Raw genomic sequence first — 22,594 nt, 5'->3', positions numbered from 1 at the left:
CTCGGGATTTACATTGTAATCGCCTTCTAGGTAATAGAATTTCGGATGTGTTATATTGGTATAAAAACAGGTCTTACACGAGTTTTTCGTTAGTGCTTTAGTATTTGGGAGATAATTTGTTTGTACGCAAAGTGTTCTGTTTCAATTTGCAATTTTATTTTGCAAATTTAAATAAGAATTACGAACAACAAGATAAGTATTTATGCAAACTTATTAGAACATTACTGTATTTAGTAATTTTCTTATAAGACTTTGTGAATGGAAAAGGAGAGAAGAAGATCTTATTCAATAAATGTTGCAGGTTTAATATAAATTGAGAAGCCGTTACCATGTTTATTTAAAAAATTGTTGAAAAGCTAAGAATCAAACAACATAAATTGTTAAAATAAATAATATGTCATATGCAAAACGCATGCCTTTGTCGATCTATAAACCAATAAATTAATCAGTTATGATTAGGTTTTAAAATATATATGGTAATATAATGAAGAGTTTAACAGGTTATAAACTTACAGCAAACATAACGGATGCGGATTAGTGGGCTCCAGGGTCAAACGTCCGATTTATAGATTGTCATAATCACGATTATCTTTTAAAATATGAATCCCATTTAGTTATAATGTACGTAATATGCTAATATTAATTTATGATAATACTACCAATTGAAATTCTTTTTTTATTAAAAAACATAATTTATAAAATAACGAAACTATGTTTGCGTTGTAACGTAATTTATAACCAAGAGTGACGTGCTAAATAAAAGAACTGTCAACTTTCCCGCGCAAAAATACTGGCAATTTGTAAAAGAATAAATTCGAATAAACAATCATAACACCATAGATAATAAGGAACCAAAACCAACACGAAAATTCGAAATTCAAACAACACAGATTATATTATAGAGATTGAATCCATCTCTTTGTCAACACATACTGAAGTGTAGCACACACGGATACACGTACGTGTATGGATCAGGACTAAGCCGGATTACTCGACCGTCGGATCTGGATTGTATCCTGAGGTCGAAAATATTATAGATTTTCGCGAACGAAAAATGTTTTAGAATTTTAATTTTCCGTGAACAAAAATATTGTCTAAAGCAAATCCTTACTATCGAAGTTAAAATTTCCAGGTTTTCTTCATTAACGACCGGTTTCAATATGTTATGTACTTATCTTATTTGACAGTTAATATGATAAGTAATGTTTGAAAATAGATCTCAAAAAGTGTTAAATAGTCTAACAGTAACATTATCCGCAAGTGGTGAAACTTTTCCTTTAAAATAAGTATGTTCAGATCATTATGTATAAGTACCTACTTAATATTATTAGTTAATATTACTGTTTGAATTATAATTAGATAGTATACATATCACCTATGTTACAGTATGTAACAAAAGTACAGGCTTATACATTATCAAATAATTTTTCTGCGTTTTTTCTAATTCATTAGCTTTTAAAAAAGTAATCATAAAAAGCTCTTTCTATCCACATATTTATGCCAACCCGAACATACCGTTAAACTACAATTTTATAGGCATTTCATTAGCTTAATCTCGGGCTAGGCATTGCAATAATATTCGGCTTAAAACTGAACACTATTAGTCGTAATATAAATCGATAGGACGTACAGGCTGCGATTATCCGGATGATCCGGGCCGGATCAGCCTCGTGTCGCCCGGAGATAAAACGGGTACTCCCCTCACTACGCTTTTGGATACGTAACACGTATGCTGTGTATATTGATTTGATATAGTTTGGAATGGTGTAGATGCGTTATGTTAAAACGTATAAATCTATTTGGATAAGGACATTTTTGAAATGTTAAGTGTATAATGTTAACTGTGGCTGAGCTGATTCGCGTAGATTTCGATGAAAAATTACCTGGTTTTGGATAATCCTTTTAGAATGTGATTTGTGAATTATAATATGTATTTGAAATTGTGTGTGCGTCGATACAGATGGTAGATATTTTGATTTCATCGATGCAGGAAGGAATGGAAACTTTAGAAGCATTTACGATATTATGAGGATACATTAAAAATATTATTTAAGCATGCAAGATTAATTATAAAATCTGCTAAAGAACTTCTTATCTCAGTATAATCTGATACCAAATACTAATATTTTTCATATTCAAATTAGTTATTTTTTATTTCATGTTAATAATATCAAAAATATTATACTTATGACTTATCATTATAATATCATCTGTAGGAAATATAATAATATTTAAAAAATATGAATAATTATTATGATCTGTTCAATTTAACTCTCTTATCAGATACCTTGATCTCATACGTGCTTATTTTTAAATGTCATAATTTTAATTCAAAAACGTTAAATGCAAAATTATTATTTACAATACGCCTTATACTTTATTCAAAATAAAAAATTCCATACAATAAAAAAAACAAATCGGCTTATCTATATAAAACCGGCTTAATTCGTATGATGAAGCGTCGGCAGATTAAGCACTATTGTTTCAATTTATATTTTTATGGCTTATCTGTTCATAATCATATAAAATCATATTAATTATCGATATTATAAGAATAAAATAATTTTATAACTTGTGAAATGAATATCAATCATATTATAGGTAAGTATTTTGCATTATATAAATCATTTTAATTTCATTTCAATTTTTCAATGTATCTGGTATATGATTGATGCATATTTTAAAACAATAAAAAGCTATAGGCTAAATAATTTTTAATAAAAATATTTTTGTCTGCTATCGGTACACAGGTACGAATTGACAAAAAGATATATCTACAGCGGAGTATAATCCGAGGGGCATTGTGCAATCGCTAATCGGCGCGGATCGACGCACTCGACTTGAAATTAATAATGATTTATACCGACCGATTAGAGGCATTAGGTATTAACTCGCCACCGTGTCTTTGGCGGGCCACGTGATGTATGTAATTTCTACGAGTATATTATTCTTATCTTTTATTCGATGTACCGAGCCTTAATCCTTTTATTTAAGACTCAAATTTGCATGTATAATATGACAGGTGATACTTAAAGCTAATCGGACGAACGGAGCTTAACGCTCTTTGTAAACGATAAGTAGGGAAATAAAATTATGTTTATCTATGTTAAACATCTTAGAAAAACTTCGCATGTTCGCGAGCGATTCCAAAAGGAATATTTTATGGGAAAATGTTATATCTTTTGTATTCAATGACTTTTCCCAGATTGGAAATTGCGTCTCTAGATTACTGGCAACATTCTTAATTTTTTTAATCGTGCAATGTCTCATTATTTAAAGCACAGCTGTGTTTGATACGTTAAAGAAATTCTTATTGTTTTTGAATGTGTTGCGCAACGTTTGTATGAGTGTGTAGAGCGGCTTAAGCTTTGTACGCGCCTTACGGCCAGACGGGATGTCCCGGATTAGATTTAAGGGGTAAAAGAACTCGAAAGGGATAGACATAGATAGATTTACTATATAGTGACAGGGACAAAAGATCAGAGATTTAGAGATTATGATTCATAAAGAGCAGAGAATGAATGGAAAATTATAACGGAGGGAATCAACGTAGGGAATTAAGGCGCACGCTCAATGTTATGAATTCGTGTCATTTTGGATTTCATGGAGTATGCGCTCCTGCTCTGCATTGAGGACTTTCATTAACTTTAAATCGTGAATTAATTTGTTTTAAACATCCTTTCGGGGTTTATGAATATTAATCATAAAATATCTTTTTTCTAAATAAAAAAAAACTAGCATTTTCCTGTTTTGCGACTATTTTGAATTATATGGCACAATATAGTTTGATAGAAATTCTAAATTATGATATTGTGAATTAAAATCACATTAAAAATTATTATGTTGTTTTCCCATAGAACTTCTATAAAATATCTCAGTATAATCAACACGCCGAAAATTCTCAAACCAAACTGACGTCGGCCGAATTGAAAGATATCAGTAAATCAATTAAAGAGGAGATTAACGCAAGATGAGGTCCAACAAAGAGTGCGAGGGGACCGCGCGTGACGAGGAATAAACGGTGCAGCGACGTTTCTATAGACTATCGTTACTTATCCTACTGATAGACGCATTGATACTGTGTCTTTCCGGCGTAAGTTTTGAAGAACATGCCGAACTAAGTTAAGTTTAAAACTTTTGTTCTTATAAAGATTGAAATCTATGTACAATTTGAACACTTTTAAATAATTAAAAAATAGGGAGGGTATATATTTCCTTATGATGTTTGTTTTCATTAGTTTGAAAAACGTTATAAACACGATATTTAAATTTATTTGCAATATTATAAAGATTTTACAAAAACTTATGTTAATTTTCTAAATGGGTTCTAACTTCTATGCATAGATTATCCATAAATTTGAAATACTTTTTATTTGAGTACAACCTCTACAATTATCATACTTGTAAGTATACCTACTGCTTAATGCACACCTACCGTTTTATCCAATCAAAGCTTAATTTTGAAATATATTTGTTCTAATATTTCCTAAAAAAAACAACTAGTACTTGCAACTTACCAGTAATACCCTTATTCAGTATGTTGTTAAAGGCCTCCTTCTTCGGGGACAGATGCGGGGTGTGCAGCGGCCGGTCGTGGTGGACCGGCGCGGAGGGCGGGCGGGGTACAGTGCGCTCCTCCGGCGAGCGGCGCGGCGGCGTCTTGCTGCGACGGATCTCTGATGATAGACTCTGGAACAATATTGGAAGAAATTAGTTGATGTGAATGAGATATGGGACATTTTTAAAGTAGAAAAATTTCGATCACAAGGCGGGTTTCGGACCCGCGTCCAGCGCCAAAATTTCGCCTCTTTATTCTATCAAATGATGAAATGTGTTTAAAAATGACATATTTCTGATGATAGAGTCAGCAATGATATGGAAAGTCGTTCAAAAGACAATCAATGTAAAATATAGAGAATGAGTGTAGTTTCTAATTATTTTTCAAATTCCATGTATTAGAGAAGTGTGTTCAGTTCCGAACTTTTTGACTACCAACTTGTAATTTGTCATGTTTTTTTCTTATTTAAGGAAAATGATTTCCTTCAGTTATTGTGGTTATAGCAAATAATAAGCTACGTGGGCCCTTATGCCAATAAGGTAATTGTTAAAGGACAATAAAATCAAAGAGAACCATAAAAAAGAAATATCCTATTCATATTATTGCATCATCCTACGAATGTTTGATACATCATTGTATTTTATATTATTAATAAATTATATTGTAACTACATAAAAATGCAGGTATAATTCCAATTCTAATCTAAGAAAAGTCGAACCACTTAAGACAAAGAGATTCAAAATGGACACTTGTATTGCGTCAGAGCATTCATGAGCCGCACTGATTACGCTCATTGAACGATTGAGGCTCCACAACATGGCGATTGGCGAATCTGAGCTTTAATAAGGTTAAACAGAATAGATAAAAACACTGACAGACAGACGCGTATAAATTGTTGTGCTAATCAATTTGCAAAAGGTGAATGGAGCAATATATGGTTTTGTGAACGTTTGTAAAGGAAACAGTTAGTTTAAATTGATTTATTAAATAAAACAGGTACGTAAATATTTGAATAATGAAATGAAATGTTTTTTCTATTTATTTATAAAGTCCGTACTTTCCCGGATACTTCATCTTTGACCGTTAAATTGTTGTATTTTGAATACATAGAGCGCGCGTAAAGGGTCCATATACAAGAACGTAGAGTACCCGAGCTTTTTTTGAAACTGTATACGTTCTCATGTCGACTTTATAGTAAACAATTGTTTTAAAAATTATAAATTTTTATAATGTTTAAGAATTATTATACCCTTTTCCTGTGCTATTTATCTTCAATGCTTCATTATTACGCTCATAATTCTTATGGAATGATTTTCGTTTTCATACAATCGTCGCTCAAAATGCACAAAACTGAAGAGCCAGCCAGCAACCCTTGCAACAAGGAAGGCAATAAGAGGCCATAGAATCGTCGATTCGCGCCACAGATCTGTCTAATATCATATTGGAATTTGTGATGCCGTTTGACCCCTGTTAACCTAGATTACGCTCCTCGGCGCCTGATTCGTCCTCCCAGCATGATTGTGTTGTGACACAAACTGTAATGTATTATGTGTTAACTCTTGCAATCACGGCTAGCACCACAATTACAATGGATACGTTCGCCGAACCTACAATTTATTTTGTTTCGTGATAAGTAATGTATGGACGGGTTAAATGCTTGCGTTTGAAAGGACGAAGAGGTTGATGCTGTTTTGTATTTGTACTATGATGAATTGAGAATTATGTAATATTTCAGTAGATTAGATATTAAAATTTATATCAACAGAAATAAATTCATGAGTAGGTACATAATAAGGTTATTTTGACCCAATCAAATAAATTTAATTAAAATATAAATATTTTGAGCTCCAAAAATTGAAATTACTAAAAATGGTTGGGAATCTAGACAAACAGAAAATCAAACTTAACTTAACTTAACTTAATGATCCTTCAAACATCACCTCATTATATTTACCTTAGTTAGGACACGAATCGAGAACAAATTAAATAGTTCTTTGTTATATAACCTACCTACGATAACATGCTTCCGCTTAAATATTTATTTTAAATATAAACCGTGGGAGTAATTGATTTGGGTATTATCACCCTTAACAACATATTTATTTAACATTGTTTCACGTATCAACTAATTATAAAAAAAATATATAGGTACCGGCCGAATTGAGAACCTCCTCCTTTTTTTGAAGTCGGTTAAAAAACAACCAACACTGTGTCATAAACATGAAAACTTCAGAGCGATTGTTAATATGTTTGTCTGTGTGTCAACAAAAACCTTTGAAATTGTAAATTATGTTATTAAAACGTCATACAAAAATCATATCTTGTGGATCATACCAAAAGCATCACCCCTTATAAAGTGTCTTGCAAAAAGATATCCTCATACAGACATACACGTTTAAAATTATGCGCATTTGTTTCATAACGAGTAACAATTTAATAATTAATACGAAAAACTTATAAATACGTAATTAAACACGCCTTCCCCGCTTTAACAAACAGAGCTCAACGCTGTCAGTTAATGTAATCTTCGAATGTCACGTAAGATCATTAGGAATAATACACTTACTCTATTTACCAACTTATCTCATGATGTTGTTTAAATAATGTATTTGTGCTACTGTGAATTGTGACACACTAGCATGGAAATCTTTGCAAATATATATTCGATTCCACTACATTGGACTATAAGTACTAAACTACTGAACGTTTAAAGTAAGGTATAACCCTAAAAATAAAAAAAAAAAAAAACAAATATCTACAGATGCAGTGTATATTATACCTATATCTGATAATAATCATAATAGGGTTAAAAGTTTTTATTGCTTAAAAATTAAAAACACATTTAATATCAATCCTCCAAACTTCCAATTATAACAAAGTAAATTATTTACAATTTTGTTGCTATTGAAAGAAACAAGCAAAAATAATTCGAAGCAAGGAAACTCCAGTGATTATAAAACAATCATACATCTTTATCATAATGAAGCCAGTATATTTAAATGTAAAAATAAAACTTTTTAATAATATAATGATTTGGTAACAATCAAATCTAACAATTAATAGTTGCTACTAAGCGCCCTTGAATCGCAAACAATATATTATGAAATACTTTCATTGCCACAAACAACACATATCGATTTCAAATGAACCAGGAAATAGTTAACTTTAATTTTGGTATCATAGATAATATATCTATTATACTGAAATGATTATTTTTTGGGTTTTAATAAAATATGTTAAACTTTTTAATACATTTACAGTCTAAAACAGCATATTAGAATCAATTTCGACTCTACAATAGTTTAATAGCTTAAAACATATTTTATGCCAAACATGACGTTATACAAATTCGAAGACATGTTGACCTTTTCTAACAAAAGTTTACTAGAAAATCGATGCGTGTACGCAGGCAAATTAAATTCAAATGTATTGTTAAGAAACCTGAACACACTAAATCTTGTAGCATCAAACATAGATCGCACCGAACATGCTTATCTGAACAGGGGCTGCGTAATGGTGACATACAAACAACAACCAAAACACGATAGTAACATTTACCATGGCATTACGCGTTTTGTCTATCGCACTGAGCCACGATTATTTATGTCCCACTTATTTATACGAGATAACGTGAATATCTCGTATTTGTATAAGATGCGAGTTATCTTTTAATTCTACAGCTGTCAACGATGTCGGAGGCGTACCTCACATGCTCATTGTGTTCTTACTTCTTATTCCATTTAATAGATCAGCGTTACGTAAGAAAAGTACCTACCTACACACAATCATCATCATCCCTATCCATACTAATATTATAAATGCGAAAGTAACTCTGTCTGTCTATCTGTTACTCAATCACGCCTTAACTACTGAACCAATTTGCATGAAATTTGGTATAGAGATATTTTGATACCTGAGAAAGGACATAGGATAGGTTTTATCCCGGAAAACCCACGGGATCGGGAACTCTGCGGGTTTTTCTTTGACTGCGCGGGCGAAGCCGCGGGCGGAAAGCTAGTATAGTATATAGTATATACGTTCCCACTGTTGAGACACGGGCAATATTATAATGAGAGTACATGCCATAATCCACCACGCTGACCAAGTGGGGACTGCGGATTGGCGGATGTCACATGTCGTCGTACTTTTGAGTTTTGATTCTGACATGTCGGTTTCCAACGATGTTTTCCTACACACAACACTGGAAACAAATTGGGAGATTTTAAGCTATTGCATAGCTTCTATCGCGGGCCTTGAGCGCGGGGACCGAATCCAGAAATTCCGTAACGAAAAAACCTCACGCTCCCCACTCCGACGGGCACACTCCTTTACCGAGGCAGTCCCCGAGTGCCACACGTCTTTTTTTTAATATGGTCTTGTTTTATTTCGAAATTTTAAAATATTTATTACTCTACATTTACCAAAATTTTGTAATTTTTTTACATATTAGGTACATACTAATTGTGTCAGCGTATTTCTTTGTCAGTTATGACTGATGTACCTGTTGTAATTTGCAGTTATCACGATATGGGAATTCGATGTGTTCCAATCAAGCGACCCATAAAATAATACCTTGATAGAGCAACTTTAATGTGATAACTACTTAAAGCTTAACTTATCAAAATTTAAACATAAAGCTATAATATAATTTATTATCACATATTAGCAATATTGATAAGAGATTAAATGGCCTAAACTAAAAAAAGATAACATATTAAAACCTAGAAATGTAAATCGAATGTGAAGCATATAAATAATAGAAATCACTACATAGTATAAAACAAAGTCGCTTTCCCTGTCCCTATGTCCCTATGTCCCTATGTCCCTTTGTACGCTTAAATCTTTGAAACTACGCAACGGATTTTGATGCGATTTTTTTTAATAGATAGAGTGATTCAAGAGGAAGGTTTATATGTATAATAAGATCCATTAAGTAGTGGAGAAGTACTGTTATTTTTGAGGTTTCTAATGTGATGTCGTAAAAAATTACATTTATTCCGCTTACATTGCAAACGCAGGCTGAACCCTACGAGTTTTATCAAAATAATGTACCTACTAAGTATTATACACATTGAAAAGGTCTACAGAAAAGTCCGCGATGGTATATGTCTATCTCTTATGGATAACCCACAATAACTTTTTTTTGTCATTTACTTTTTACGACAAATAATGGCTAATTTTCGAAGCGATTTTAACCAATACAGCATTAATCCTTAACCAATTAAATACCATGGATACATTGTTCATTTAATATAGATCTATATGGCCCTTTACACCGTATGATTTAAGTGAATATTTTCGAAGATATTACAGATTTAAAAATTGCAGGACGTAGCGTTTGCGGCCGCCCGGCTATGTATGTATTTTATACCCGTGCGATGCCGGAGGCCGGAGCGGGCCGCTATATTTTTATACCTATACAACGTTCACAATTTTTCTGTAGTGTATTTAGTATCAGCATTGCACCCGTGCGAAGCCGGGGCGGGTCGCTAGTAAATCATAAATACAAGAACATCATTTAGGTAATTACTTAAATGTAATATAATCGCTACTATATATAAAATGACGTAATCATTACTATTACAACATACTATTTTAGCAAACACGTATGGAAGTTTTTACTTTAGATATGAAAAATACGCACAGCGGTGATAAGAAACCTAAAATGTATCTATAGTATTAAATATGACATACGGATTTTAAGGAATTAATAACAAACAAATATAAATATAAAAAATGTTATCAACTACCATTTTTGATACATAATTATCCATTATATGATACATAATAGCAAAACATTCTAATATAGTTGATGTGCTATAATAATTCGTGTAAAACCGCGATATTAAAAACAACAAAATCATTGCATGGTTATTTAAAAAAAACAGTTTATGCTATTTTTCAACATTTGAGTTATACAAAATTTATTTTTTATATAATCATCAATACTATTGCTCCTCTAAATTTCTACTAACCGAATACACATAACACATACAAATTTATTAATAAAAATCATTCATAATTAAAAAGCAAATAACCAAACTTCACTGCAATGTTACACGAATATTTGACAAATCTGGATTTATGTTTATCAATGGCTGATTTAGTTTACTTCTAGTTATCATTTCGCCGTCATCAGAGCCATGGACGCGACCCGTTTTGAACCATATTCATAATTTTTATGGCTTTTATGTGACTTTATGACATACAGTTTTATGACCACTCGATATGTAAATTAAAAAAAAATGTGATAATTTAATAGCATTTTTATTATATGGACTGCTTGGAGATTAAGCATATTCTGATTATTTTACAACAAACAACACGTATTTGTGAATCGATGTAATATTAATAATTTGAATATTAGATCGATCTGTGTTATAATATATTCAAAATATTAGTTTATGAGTGTGCGAACATTATTATATCTTTAGCGATTATATTATGTTTTCCTAATTTTCGAGAATAATCATCATCATCAGCCCATATACGTTCCCACTGCTGGGACACGGGCCTCCTATGAGGGTACAGGCCATAATCCACCACGCTGGCCAAGTGCGGGTTGGCGGATGACACATGTCGTCGAACTTTTGATTCTTCGACATGTCGGTTTCCTCACGATGTTTTCCTTCACCGTTCGAGCAGTGGTGATGTTACAACATGCGCAGATAAATTGAAAAATCAATTTATTTCCTGCGCGCTCGCCTGGTCTCGAACCCCGGACTTATCGATTCGAAGTCCGAGGTCTCACCACTGAGCCACCACTGCTCTCGAGAATAATATTAATCAGTAATAATCTGCAGCGAACTAGTATGAATTTCCAGTCATAAAGTATCAAATCATATGCTTAATATTCACATATTAGTATACGTAAATAATAAACAGAATTTTCCTTCCATTATTTTCCCATACTTCAGTCTAACTTCCCAAAAACACGTTAAAACATATCTAAATACTGTTTACACTCCCGCGGTAGCCAGGCTTCGTGTAATCCAGTGACTACGCTCAAGCCTAACCTTATGTCAATCCAGCCTACTTTATAGTGCCGAAAGAGCTTTAAAATAAACCTCGGAATGTGGTGATAACAACATTTATCTTTAAGATTAGAAATGGAGACGTCTAATCCCCATTTTAAGAGTACTATTTGTTTAAATTATAGTATTTTCTAGATGATCTGTAGGGTAGAATTTTTGTGGCTGACGAGAGGGAAGACATCATACTTCAACTACAACGAAAAACTGAAATATTAGATGAATCTTCTATGTATTAAAAAAGATAGGAATTTTATAAAAATAGAGTTACATACAATGTAATGTATGTAACTCTATTTGAAGTGAAACTTCTTTATCGGGGTTGGAAAAAATTTAGTGTAACATTTTTTCGTTACGCGTGACATTTTTCCGTTACGCGCCATCTTGTTTTTATCACTACCACGCGTGATTGACGTATTTCTGTAAAGTTACATATAGTAAATTATTTTTTGAAAAATAAGGTCATAAAGAAGTTTTACTTCTTACGTGTGTACACTAGTACACGCAGACATTTTTTTAATATTGTAAATGGTGTTCCGAGGATAATGTAGAGCTATAACTTAATTTATATTAAATTTTATTTAATTGAATAATTAAGTTTGTATTATTATTAATCAACACATAATTTAACCCTATCTTCCAAGACAAACGTTTGCAACTTGCAGGCGTTGAAACGGATACAATCCAATGTTAGACGTTACCAATGATTAATCTTAATATATATAAATCTCGTGTCACAATGTTTGTCGTCAATGGACTCCTAAACCACTTAACCGATTATAATAAAATTCGCACACCATGTGCAGTTCGATCCAACTTGAGAGATAGGATAGTTTAAACATGTAGGTACCACGGGCGAAGCCGGGGCGGACCGCTAGTATAGGTATAAAGTATAAACAATCATGTATTGAAAGCCCCCACTGAACTACTGAATTTATCCACGTGCATATTAATCAAACTAGCCCTTCGCAGAAGCAACAGCAACTTTTCCCACAAGCACCGTTATATTTTCCGAAGACATTCTCTATGCGCGGCGCGGCAATCTGCGCTTCCCTCATTATTCCAAGGGCATACTATGAAACGCTTGTCAAACATCCGTTGTACAACGTTTACAACCACTATCGATGATCTAATGAATTCATTAGTTCTATTTACGTATTTAGTGGGTGCTTTACAGGTTTAGATGCTGGAACTTAGAGCCTTTTTGCGTGCTAATTTGTATATTTTTGCAGATTTTGTCAAATTGACATCGTATTCAGATCTGGATAAATCATAAAATTATTGTTGAATGTGCCTTCTCCTTTGGGAGGTTGGCGATCATTAAGGCTATTTCAATTTTGGAAACCACTGTTCTGAACAATGATTTTGTACTCTTCCCAAATCATTGACGAAGATTTCTGAGCCATGATATCCGTCTGTGGCCAGGTCTCCTTCTACCTGCCACTTTGCCCTGCATGAGTTGAAGTTCATACTTCTTGCTGTTACGCATCACATGACCGAATTATAGAAAATTGCAGTATAAGATTTTTTAAATAACGTTCCAGTACTACACCGAAAAAATAAGTCAATAAGTATATTCACGTTAAATATCGCATATCTACAAAACAATATTTACGATTTCAAGCAAATAATAGCTATCTTTCATTGACCATATAACTCACCAATATATTTAATTCCCACATTCTAAATAAAACAATAAATATTGACTACGGAAGCGGTTGTTATCATCTATTTGATTGAGGTCTATAAAATTAATTTTATCAAAGAGAATGCCTAACATTGTATTTATTCAGTGACATATTGATTAATTAATAAACGTCGTTTTATTAATTGAATGCAATATTGGAGTAGTTTTTATCTTTCATTGCATTTATCTACTTAATTATCTCTCACTTATGATTAACAAGCTATGGCCTGCAACTCGATTCGTGTGAATTTTATATTTTTTTTTTAATCAAGACATAACTTCCTTACTACAAACTAAAAAAAAATTAAAAAATTATTAGTTTTTACTTACATATCTATTAATCTAAGTTTTGTGAATAATAAAATGAAATAAATATTTGTGTGTGTACTCTAAATTAACACTTATAATATGTTAGAGAGTCAAAATACAATTTTTTATAAATTCAAAAAGAAAATCTATTTTGAATACTCTACATTATTTCTGAACGACGTTTTTGGTAAATCGTCTGTCTACACAGTATTAATATAATAAAAAATCTGATAAATAAAATTGAAAAATAAACAGATCATAAAACAAAATTATAATATTACTCACAAACTCACGTGTAAAATTTCGAAACGGTTCAATGCAGCTTAAACGAATTCAGTATGAGCAATCCATTAACACGGGTCCGCTAGAACCTCCTAATTAGTGTCATTTGCACTATTTTTGTACGGGATAAACACAGCAGGGCATATTGTCGAACTGAACAAATTGGAAACAAATGGTAGAGAGTGCTAACTCAATTTGGATAGCGTGTGAGCCATGAACGTTACACCATCGAGCATCGTTTTACAGTTTGGTATTGCTAGTGTATGGTCTACATACTGTGACGTTTAAGCGCGTCACACACGGTGAAGATACTATAATATTTTATGTTAAGATTCTCTAATATAAAATATATCTTAAGGTATCCGGTATCAGCGTTCTGACCATCATTTATCTGTTTGTCATTGCGTACTAAGACCCCTGTAGAACCGCCATCCTGTTACAAATGACCCGAAACACCGACACAAAATTTCGGGTCATTTGTAACAGGATGGCGGTTCTACAGGGGTTTATAGTAGAGAATCTTAACATTAAGTATTATAGTATCTTCACCGTGTGTGTTTGTCACCGTTTTACAGTTTAGTTTTGCTACTGTATGGTCTAAATACTGTGACGTTTAATGACTTCAGAACGTTACACGGTCGCAACCTTTTACAGTTTAGTTTTGCTACTGTATGGTCTACATACTGTGACGTTTAATGACTTCAGAACGTTACACGGTCGCAACGTTTTACAGTTTAGTTTTGCTACTGTATGGTCTACATACTGTGACGTTTAATGACTTCAGAACGTTACACGGTCGCAACGTTTTACAGTTTAGTTTTGCTACTGTATGGTCTACATACTGTGACGTTTAATGACTTCAGAACGTTACACGGTCGCAACGTTTTACAGTTTAGTTTTGCTACTGTATGGTCTACATACTGTGACGTTTAATGACTTCAGAACGTACGGTCGCAACGTTTTACAGTTTAGTTTTGCTACTGTAAGGTCTACATACTGTGACGTTTAATGCTAAAAGGTTTTTTTAATAATCACCCATTAGAGTTATCACCCGAATGGATGACCCAGCAATTGCTAAGCAAAGACAAAGTATTATTCATGCTTATCTATACATATTAAATCCTCTTATAATTATGTATATCATAGTTCAATACATACTATATAGACATAATATGTCCGCCTCTACCACCGATGTGGACGTCTCAACGTGACCACGACCACTCTGCCAAGAGTGAATCGACAAAGAATAAGAAGAATAAACATGAGTATTGTAAACATATATTTTTAAAATCTTACATTCAAGCACCAATTGGAAATTTAGTAATTGGAAGTTAAAATCAGATTTCCACATCTCTAAGATAATATAAGAAAGTAAATAAATTCAATAAATAAATAAAAAAAAACATTACAATAAACTCTCATTAAAAATTACAAATACGTATCTATTTACTTAAATATATCAATAATTTCCACCAATTAAATACAAATCAATACAATATTTACGTAATAAATTAATCAAACGGATATTGAACACGAAAACCTAATCACATTAAACAACGCAATACGTAATCTCATAATCTCTTTGAAAAGTGCACAAATACCGACACTTAATGCGATAAAAGGAAATCTGTGTGTTAATCTCCGTAATCCACGGCTGATTCGATAAACGCCTATAATTAAGACATTATCGACATATTGTTATCCGTAATCAGATTTAACATTTGATCTACGTGACTTATCACTTTTGATTTTCTATGAAACGCACTCTTTCAAGTTCTGAATTATTTTATTATCGCACATTTTACTTTGAATTGAAATAGATTATCTGTTTCGAATTTGAGGAATACGATAATGCAAGATTGTGCATTTTAATTCGTTACCTAATTAGATAATCGCGTAAATTGATTTTTTCCTGTGGCTTTGTTTTATTAAAGTCGTTATCTGAATCGTTTTATGTCACTGAATGATTAATAATATCTTTAAATGTTATTCCTCAGTTGAGGCATTGTATGGATCAGATAATTTATATTTTTATTTTATTACCAATTGAATGAGTTGAATAAGAAACAATCTCGGTCAGTTAATAATCAAGGATGATATTCTATCGAGTCACGTGTAATCGTGGCACTGACTGTCTTTACCTACTAAGACCTACTTGTAAATATTTTATTATTATCCAGCACAATCTATGTGTAGTGGATTTATAAGTTCGCAGTATCGACGGTCTAAACACTCCAGATAGGTGTACTCGATACATACACCATTAATTAATCAACGATAGATTACCTACAGCGATGATTATCTCTAACTTGCACTCGAGTACCGAGATTAATCGAAGTAACCCAGTTTACCCACTCGCGGTCGAAATAGTCGTGAAGTATCGACTTTGAATAATACTTATTGTATTCGCAACGTACGCCATAAATTATGCAATAATGCATTTTATAAGGAGCGTCTACGGCGCAATATGGATATAACGTAGGAACTTGGAAACACACCGGGAACAAAAAAGCTATCAATGGGGCCGCGGGCTGACCGCGGAGCACATTAGATATTGTTGACAAAACTTCCTCTTCAATTAATATGCATCATCAGGTAATGTCGCGTACGTGCGCTGCGCCGAAGCCCCGCCGCCGCGCCCGCAGACTACATTTTCGCATGCGCGACACATCCATGCAAAATTTTAGGCGGGATGCGTTTGCTTATGTAAGAAACGTCCAGTAAAAGTCACCATACTTTCCATCGACGCCTCTTTGTCTTCACGGTTCATTGGCTTCGAGTTAGACAGGGATGGAGACGTTAGCGCCGATGCGTTTGGACAATGCACGACGCATTCGGTAAAAGCGGGTTTTGACGACCGCTGTCGCGCATTCCCATGCAAGGTATGCCCGCAGGAGCTATGTCGGCAATTTAAATATTACGGCTACTCAAAAACGTGAGATGTAGGTAGTAAGAAAACCCGTGTGGGCTCCGATCTCGCCGAAACTGAGATGCACTGAATCGAGCCGAAAAAATTATTTTTATAATTATGAGGCGACATTTTTTCGTAATTAAATCGTACTTCTTGCGATGCTCATATGAGGCGAGCGTAATTAATAATGCCCATGAAAAACATCGCGTAGTCTCCGAACGCATCTACATGATGAGATTATGCGCTATAAAAATTCTCGGGGTTTTCGTTTTAATTTTGGTCGAATTAAGTATAGAGTAGTTGACATTTTGCGCACAGTCGCCCACGTCGAGCATTCATTCCCATGTCGGCACGGAAAAATAATATTCAAATGGATTCACGCGCGCGCGCCTCCGTCCGAATTTTGCAACCTCTTTTGATGCGCCCGCGCCGATTCCGGCAAATCCGTCGCGTCGGAAGTGCGTGGCGCGCGCCCCGCCGCCGCTCGATGTGTCGATATGCCCACATGTCGTTGACCTCGATCAGGACCTCGATAAAACTTATCATGGACCGTTATTGGGCAGATTAAGAAGCCGCCCGAGATCTTAACCTCTAATAACTGGGCGACAATGAGCGAGCCGCGCCGCGCCTGCTCTAACTCGCATGTAAATCGAATCGCATTTGCATGTGAAGTGCGCGTCTATTTACATTTAATAGACGATATCGACTATGAATAAATTTATATTATATAATTTTAATATTGATACGTTCTTTTTCCACTTTAATTAGCAAAAAATTCACGTAGTGTAATGAGTTGGTAACTGTAACGAAAAAGTGGTAATGAGTGCGAACTATCGACATTAGGTATTCCCCTCACTAATCCCGTTGATACGTATACGGTCACACAATGCACTTATTATTCGACAGTTCAGTTTCTAAGTAAAGTGCATACAGATTGAATACAACGTTGAAATGACGTGTGCGTCTGTCCTTCGAATGTCTGAATATTAGTTTCAAAGAATCATGATACAAAGTAGAAAATGAATCGATTAGTATTGCTATGGATTATCCAAAGTAGTAAGCGCGCACGAGGCTGGAATATTTTAATAATGAAACCGTTGCCAATATTATATGGAACAGTTTAATGCGTATATATTTTAAAGGAAAGTTTACTTAGCTGTTATCTGATGCCGCTAAAAATAATGTATCAAGGTTTGCTTTATATTATATACTAGCTTGCCACCCGCAGCTTCGCCCGCGCAGTCAAAGAAAAACCCGCATAGTTCCCGTTCCCGTGGGATTTCCGGGATAAAACCTATCCTATTTCCCGGGGTAAAAAGTAGCCTATGTCCTTTCTCGGGTATCAAAATATCTCTATACCAAATTTCATGCAAATTGGTTCAGTAGTTAAGGCGTGATTGAGTAACAGGCAGACAGACAGAGTTACTTTCGCATTTATAATATTAGTATGGATATGTGTAATGTGTAATTTCGAATTCGGCTCGTGAATTGTAAAGGTTTTGTACACTAGATACAAAATTATATGGGAATTTAAACTTTTTTTAAAGTATTCTGTTTTAGATTTTACTTTTAGATGTGTAAATTGATGTCTTCATTAATTATATTTTTCAGACCAAAGGAAAATTACAATGCAATCTTATGGTCAATAATTAAGCTAATTTATGATCGCATTTAATTAAGAACACGTATTTAATTTTTTATTAACTCTAAGTTAAGCAGAAAGAACTAAATTTATATGAACAGGTACCACCATAACTCAGCAAATGACAATAATTATCGTAAAACAATTCGACAAATCTGGTTTTAAGATGGAAAGCATACAATCAAGGTTTTTGCTTATACTTCAAACGTGTCGGGAACTCAAAACAGAGGGATTCTGTTAAGGCAATTAAGTGAATCTTTCCTTGTAAGTGAGGTAGCGTATACCTGCATTTTATGATCCTAACAATGAATAAGAAATCCGGCTATGTCCTGCCATTGTTTATACTGTTACGTCAGTTACAATATCCCCATAAATAGGATCATCAGTTAAGCTTTGACGCCCGAGGACATTGTGAATACGTTCTACCTGATCTGTTATTTATGGCTAGAAAAAATTAACGGGATAAACTAACTTCTTTGCGACCCTTTCGGCTTAATTTGAGTTAACTTATCTTGTTATCCTAGAAATAGAAATACGTTGTTTTGGTGTTTGAAGTAAATTACGGTAGCTATTTTGTTTTTTTTTATTGCACTGAAAACAACAAATTTTGTAATTTCATAAAATAGATCGTCGTTGCCTTTTTACGTCGGCATGGTTTTTTCGGCTGTAAAATTGAACGAACATTTTCTAAGAGGGCTTTAGAAGTCTTCCGTTGAATATTCATTCCATAATCAATCTCACATAATTAATCTGTTTTCATTGCTGTCTTTATTGTAACTATACGATTATACGCGTCCTCTTGTTTACAAACCACAGTCAACTTACACTCGGTTGGGATCGGCGTGATTCATTGACTATCTATCTATACGTACATCTCGGGCTCTGGAAGCAGCCACAAAACAGAGATTAGAGTTCGTTCACACAGGATTTTATTCCTCTGCATCAATATCGATGCGCGTATCGTTGCATGGCTCTTACTCATTTGTTGTTGTAATTGTAAAAGGGATGGCGGATGAGATAAGTGGGTCGATGACATTTGGCTGCGTCCGATTACTACGATTATGCACTTTGAGCGTTGAACTTTACTACGAGCTTTGATATACGACTAGCTTTGATAATGCACTTGATGCGTTCCGACTGATCTCGTGTGACCTGTGCGTGCGATGCCACCGTCTGTTGTGCATTGTACCTACTCCTGCTCATGTGAGCATCGATGTATTGAGTGATCACTTCAAGGTAAGTAGTATGCACATAGAGTGTAAAAACCCTATCTAATTATACTTATTTATAGCAGACTTCCCCGAAACCTAAATGAATTGAATACGTAACATTCCATTTCAAATTAAATCAAACACTGATAATGAATTATTATCACTATCTTGTATAGAAACAATGAATGTTTAGGCTTTTGAGTTTTAGTTGAATGCAATAAAAACTTTTATTTGGAAGGGCGTTTTTTAAGCCCACTTAAAAAGCGATGTACCTGTACCATTAAGTTTATGATCATTCCTTTCAAACAGGATAACTGTGTAAATTAAAAATTATTGTTAAAACAAACAATGGTAAACTCGTAACCACAACTAGTATACGTATAAATTCCCATGCCATAGATAAGAGAATCTATCTGAATGTAGAAACCACTATTACCACTATCGCATCCGTTGATAGCCGTACGATCATTCGTAATCTATTGCTTTAACCGAAAACACTAGCCCCTACAATACTGTAATTATCGTACACGATAAAAATAAATTGTGACAAATAATAAGTATTGAAAACATTGCTTTGAATCATAAATACACAGAACTTACGCACTTTTTAAAACTCTGTTTAACATAACATCTGCACTATTTAATCAGTTACTTTGTATTCACATAAACAATCAATATAATGATAATTAGCTATATTTTTTGTATAAAAAAAGTTTTAATAAATCTATTTACCTAGATCTCAAATAATTGTCCGTATTTATGCAAAATGGAACCACTCGACAAATTTCGTTTTTTGCTTTTATTGAAGAATACTCATTCAAAAGTGGTCTAAATTCTTATACAAACAAGAACCACATGATTTTTACGTTGGAAACAAGGTATACTAAAAGCAGAAAGGAACCACCAGCAACAACGAATAATACCATATTAAGCAAAACCGAACCACAGCACCACGGGACTGCTTTGTTCAAACAAATAAACGATATTACTATCATGTCATTTTATACAAAACAGATCCACACCTACTTGGTACCATTATACATTACACATATTTCTATTAATAACAATTATTTTTAATACACAAAATGGAACCAGGTTTCTGTGGTATGGTTATGCGTAAAATAAATACATAATTTAATTGTAATTTTTTATTGCAAAATAAAACCACAAGCATTCGGTTCTATTATGCATAAATAAATATTGTAAAACATTCTGAAACCCATCATCGCTATATGGAACCAAATGCCTTGACTTGTTACAATGCTTCTCATCTTTAAACAACGTATTTCATTACTTAAATAGCTCAAAGTGCAAAACTCCAATTTTTAAAGTAAAACGTCGAACATCTGTCAATATAGGTGACATTCAGCGAAGTAGTTCGAATACGTGACGGTGTTTTTTTCCTCCGCGAAGTAAGTTCTATTGTTTTTGTTAATTACCTTTAAAATTAAATGTGAAAATGTTTAGTAATAAATAAATAAGCAAGCAATGGGTAAGAAAAGCATTGGAGACGAACACCGAAGATAATAATGAAGATACAACGGGTAAGTAGTTTTATTTAATGCATTTAAGTACTTATTGAATCTGAGATGCAGGTACGCTTTATCCACTTTTGATTCATTCCCGATTGTGGTGTGATTTTAAGAAGATAGTTCATTAAGTAAGTACAAGAGGAATCCTCTGTGGATTTACGTATTTTAACGACAATGTCGTTGTTCACGAAGGCGCGGCGAGTCGAATTAAGAGATCATTTTGTTACGATTCATCTGTCATTGTGAGATGAAACTACTAAAGTCTAAACCCTGTTTTAAAAATAACTGTCGATGATCTAGGTACCTACCTACTATTTTGGTAAAATACGTTTAGATGTATTTCTGATGCCGCTGTAACAACAAATACTAAAAAACAGAATAAAAAAGACGTGTGGCACTCGGGGACTGCCGCGGTAAAGCTATTGCATAGCATGCCTTCAAGCCACACCTCCGAGCCCGTCGGAGTGAGGTTTTTTCGTTACGGAATTTCTCGATTCAGTCCCCGCGCTCAAGGCCCGCGATAGAAGCTATGCAATAGCTTAATAAATATTTAAGAAGCTCCCATACAATATCATCATCACATCATCATCACATTTTGCCGTTTTTATAGATAATGGTACGGAACTCTTCGTTGCGCGAGTCCGACTCGCACTTAGCCAGTTTTTTGTACATGGCGCATGTACATACAACATACTTAGTCGTCTAGTAGGGACACGGCTTTATAAGAACTAATAATATTTTGCTGTCGCCATATACCTACGTATAAAAGCCACGCGGCTTTATTGTTTTGATTTAAAGCTTTTTTTTCTTTTTATTACAGAAGATAACGAAGAACCTTATACGTCGCTGCCTCTGGAGAAGCTTTCTTCACCTTCTAGCGATATTCAGTCCATATTACATCTCATTCCACAAGATGCACAGTTTTTATAACGGTCTCATTAGTGATGATGCAAAAGAAGACCACATAGATGGACTAGACACGGTGGATTTCGAAATCCAATTTGATGATAACGTCGAATAAACGTCCTATATAAGTATTATTTTATATATTTTATTAATTAAAGCTTTAATTACGATATTATAAATACATAGTTTCATTTATATCATTAAATCCCTGGGATGTGGTTCCTTTTTGTATAAGAGAAAACCTATCAATTGATAAATGTTAAAAGGAACCACATGCACATTTTCTTAATTATCTAGAAAGTTTAAGAATATTCAGTGCAAATTTATATACACATACTTAAATAAGTAATTTATCAATGAATTTAAATAAAATAAATTTTAATTTTACTTCATCTGACAGAGCTGCAAATGTTTTTGTAAATCCTTTAATATCTCAGAAGTGCGTTTTTGCTGGGTGGTTCCTTTTTGCTTAAATACGGACAATTATGAATATACAAATTGCTTAAAAAACAAATGTTTTTAAAC

The 22,594-nt window shown here is 33.5% G+C and overlaps 1 protein-coding gene and 1 long non-coding RNA gene across 2 annotated transcripts in view; one reads left to right on the top strand and one right to left on the bottom strand.

Moving 5' to 3' along the window:
* The window catches only part of dve (SATB1_N and homeodomain domain-containing protein dve), a 68,540-nt gene that overhangs the window by 27,444 nt on the left and 18,502 nt on the right, over nucleotides 1-22,594 (bottom strand). Inside the window, exon 2 of the mRNA XM_090102617.1 lies at nucleotides 4,518-4,689. Within this exon, the coding sequence (XP_089958743.1) occupies nucleotides 4,518-4,689 (172 nt within the window). The remainder of the gene's footprint in view (nucleotides 1-4,517; nucleotides 4,690-22,594) is intronic.
* LOC149907599 (uncharacterized) lies at nucleotides 20,387-22,544 on the top strand. Its single transcript, XR_016456797.1, has 2 exons — nucleotides 20,387-21,175; nucleotides 21,984-22,544. It is a non-coding gene; the product is annotated as an uncharacterized LOC149907599 (long non-coding RNA).

The sequence above is a fragment of the Colias eurytheme genome, chromosome 6 (genome assembly GCF_061535395.1).
Source record: "Colias eurytheme isolate Ceu_HAF_F1 chromosome 6, ilColEury1 Martin Lab GWU primary, whole genome shotgun sequence".
In the NCBI taxonomy this organism is placed as follows: Eukaryota; Metazoa; Arthropoda; class Insecta; order Lepidoptera; family Pieridae; genus Colias; species Colias eurytheme.
This window is presented reverse-complemented; position numbering and strand designations above follow the sequence as displayed.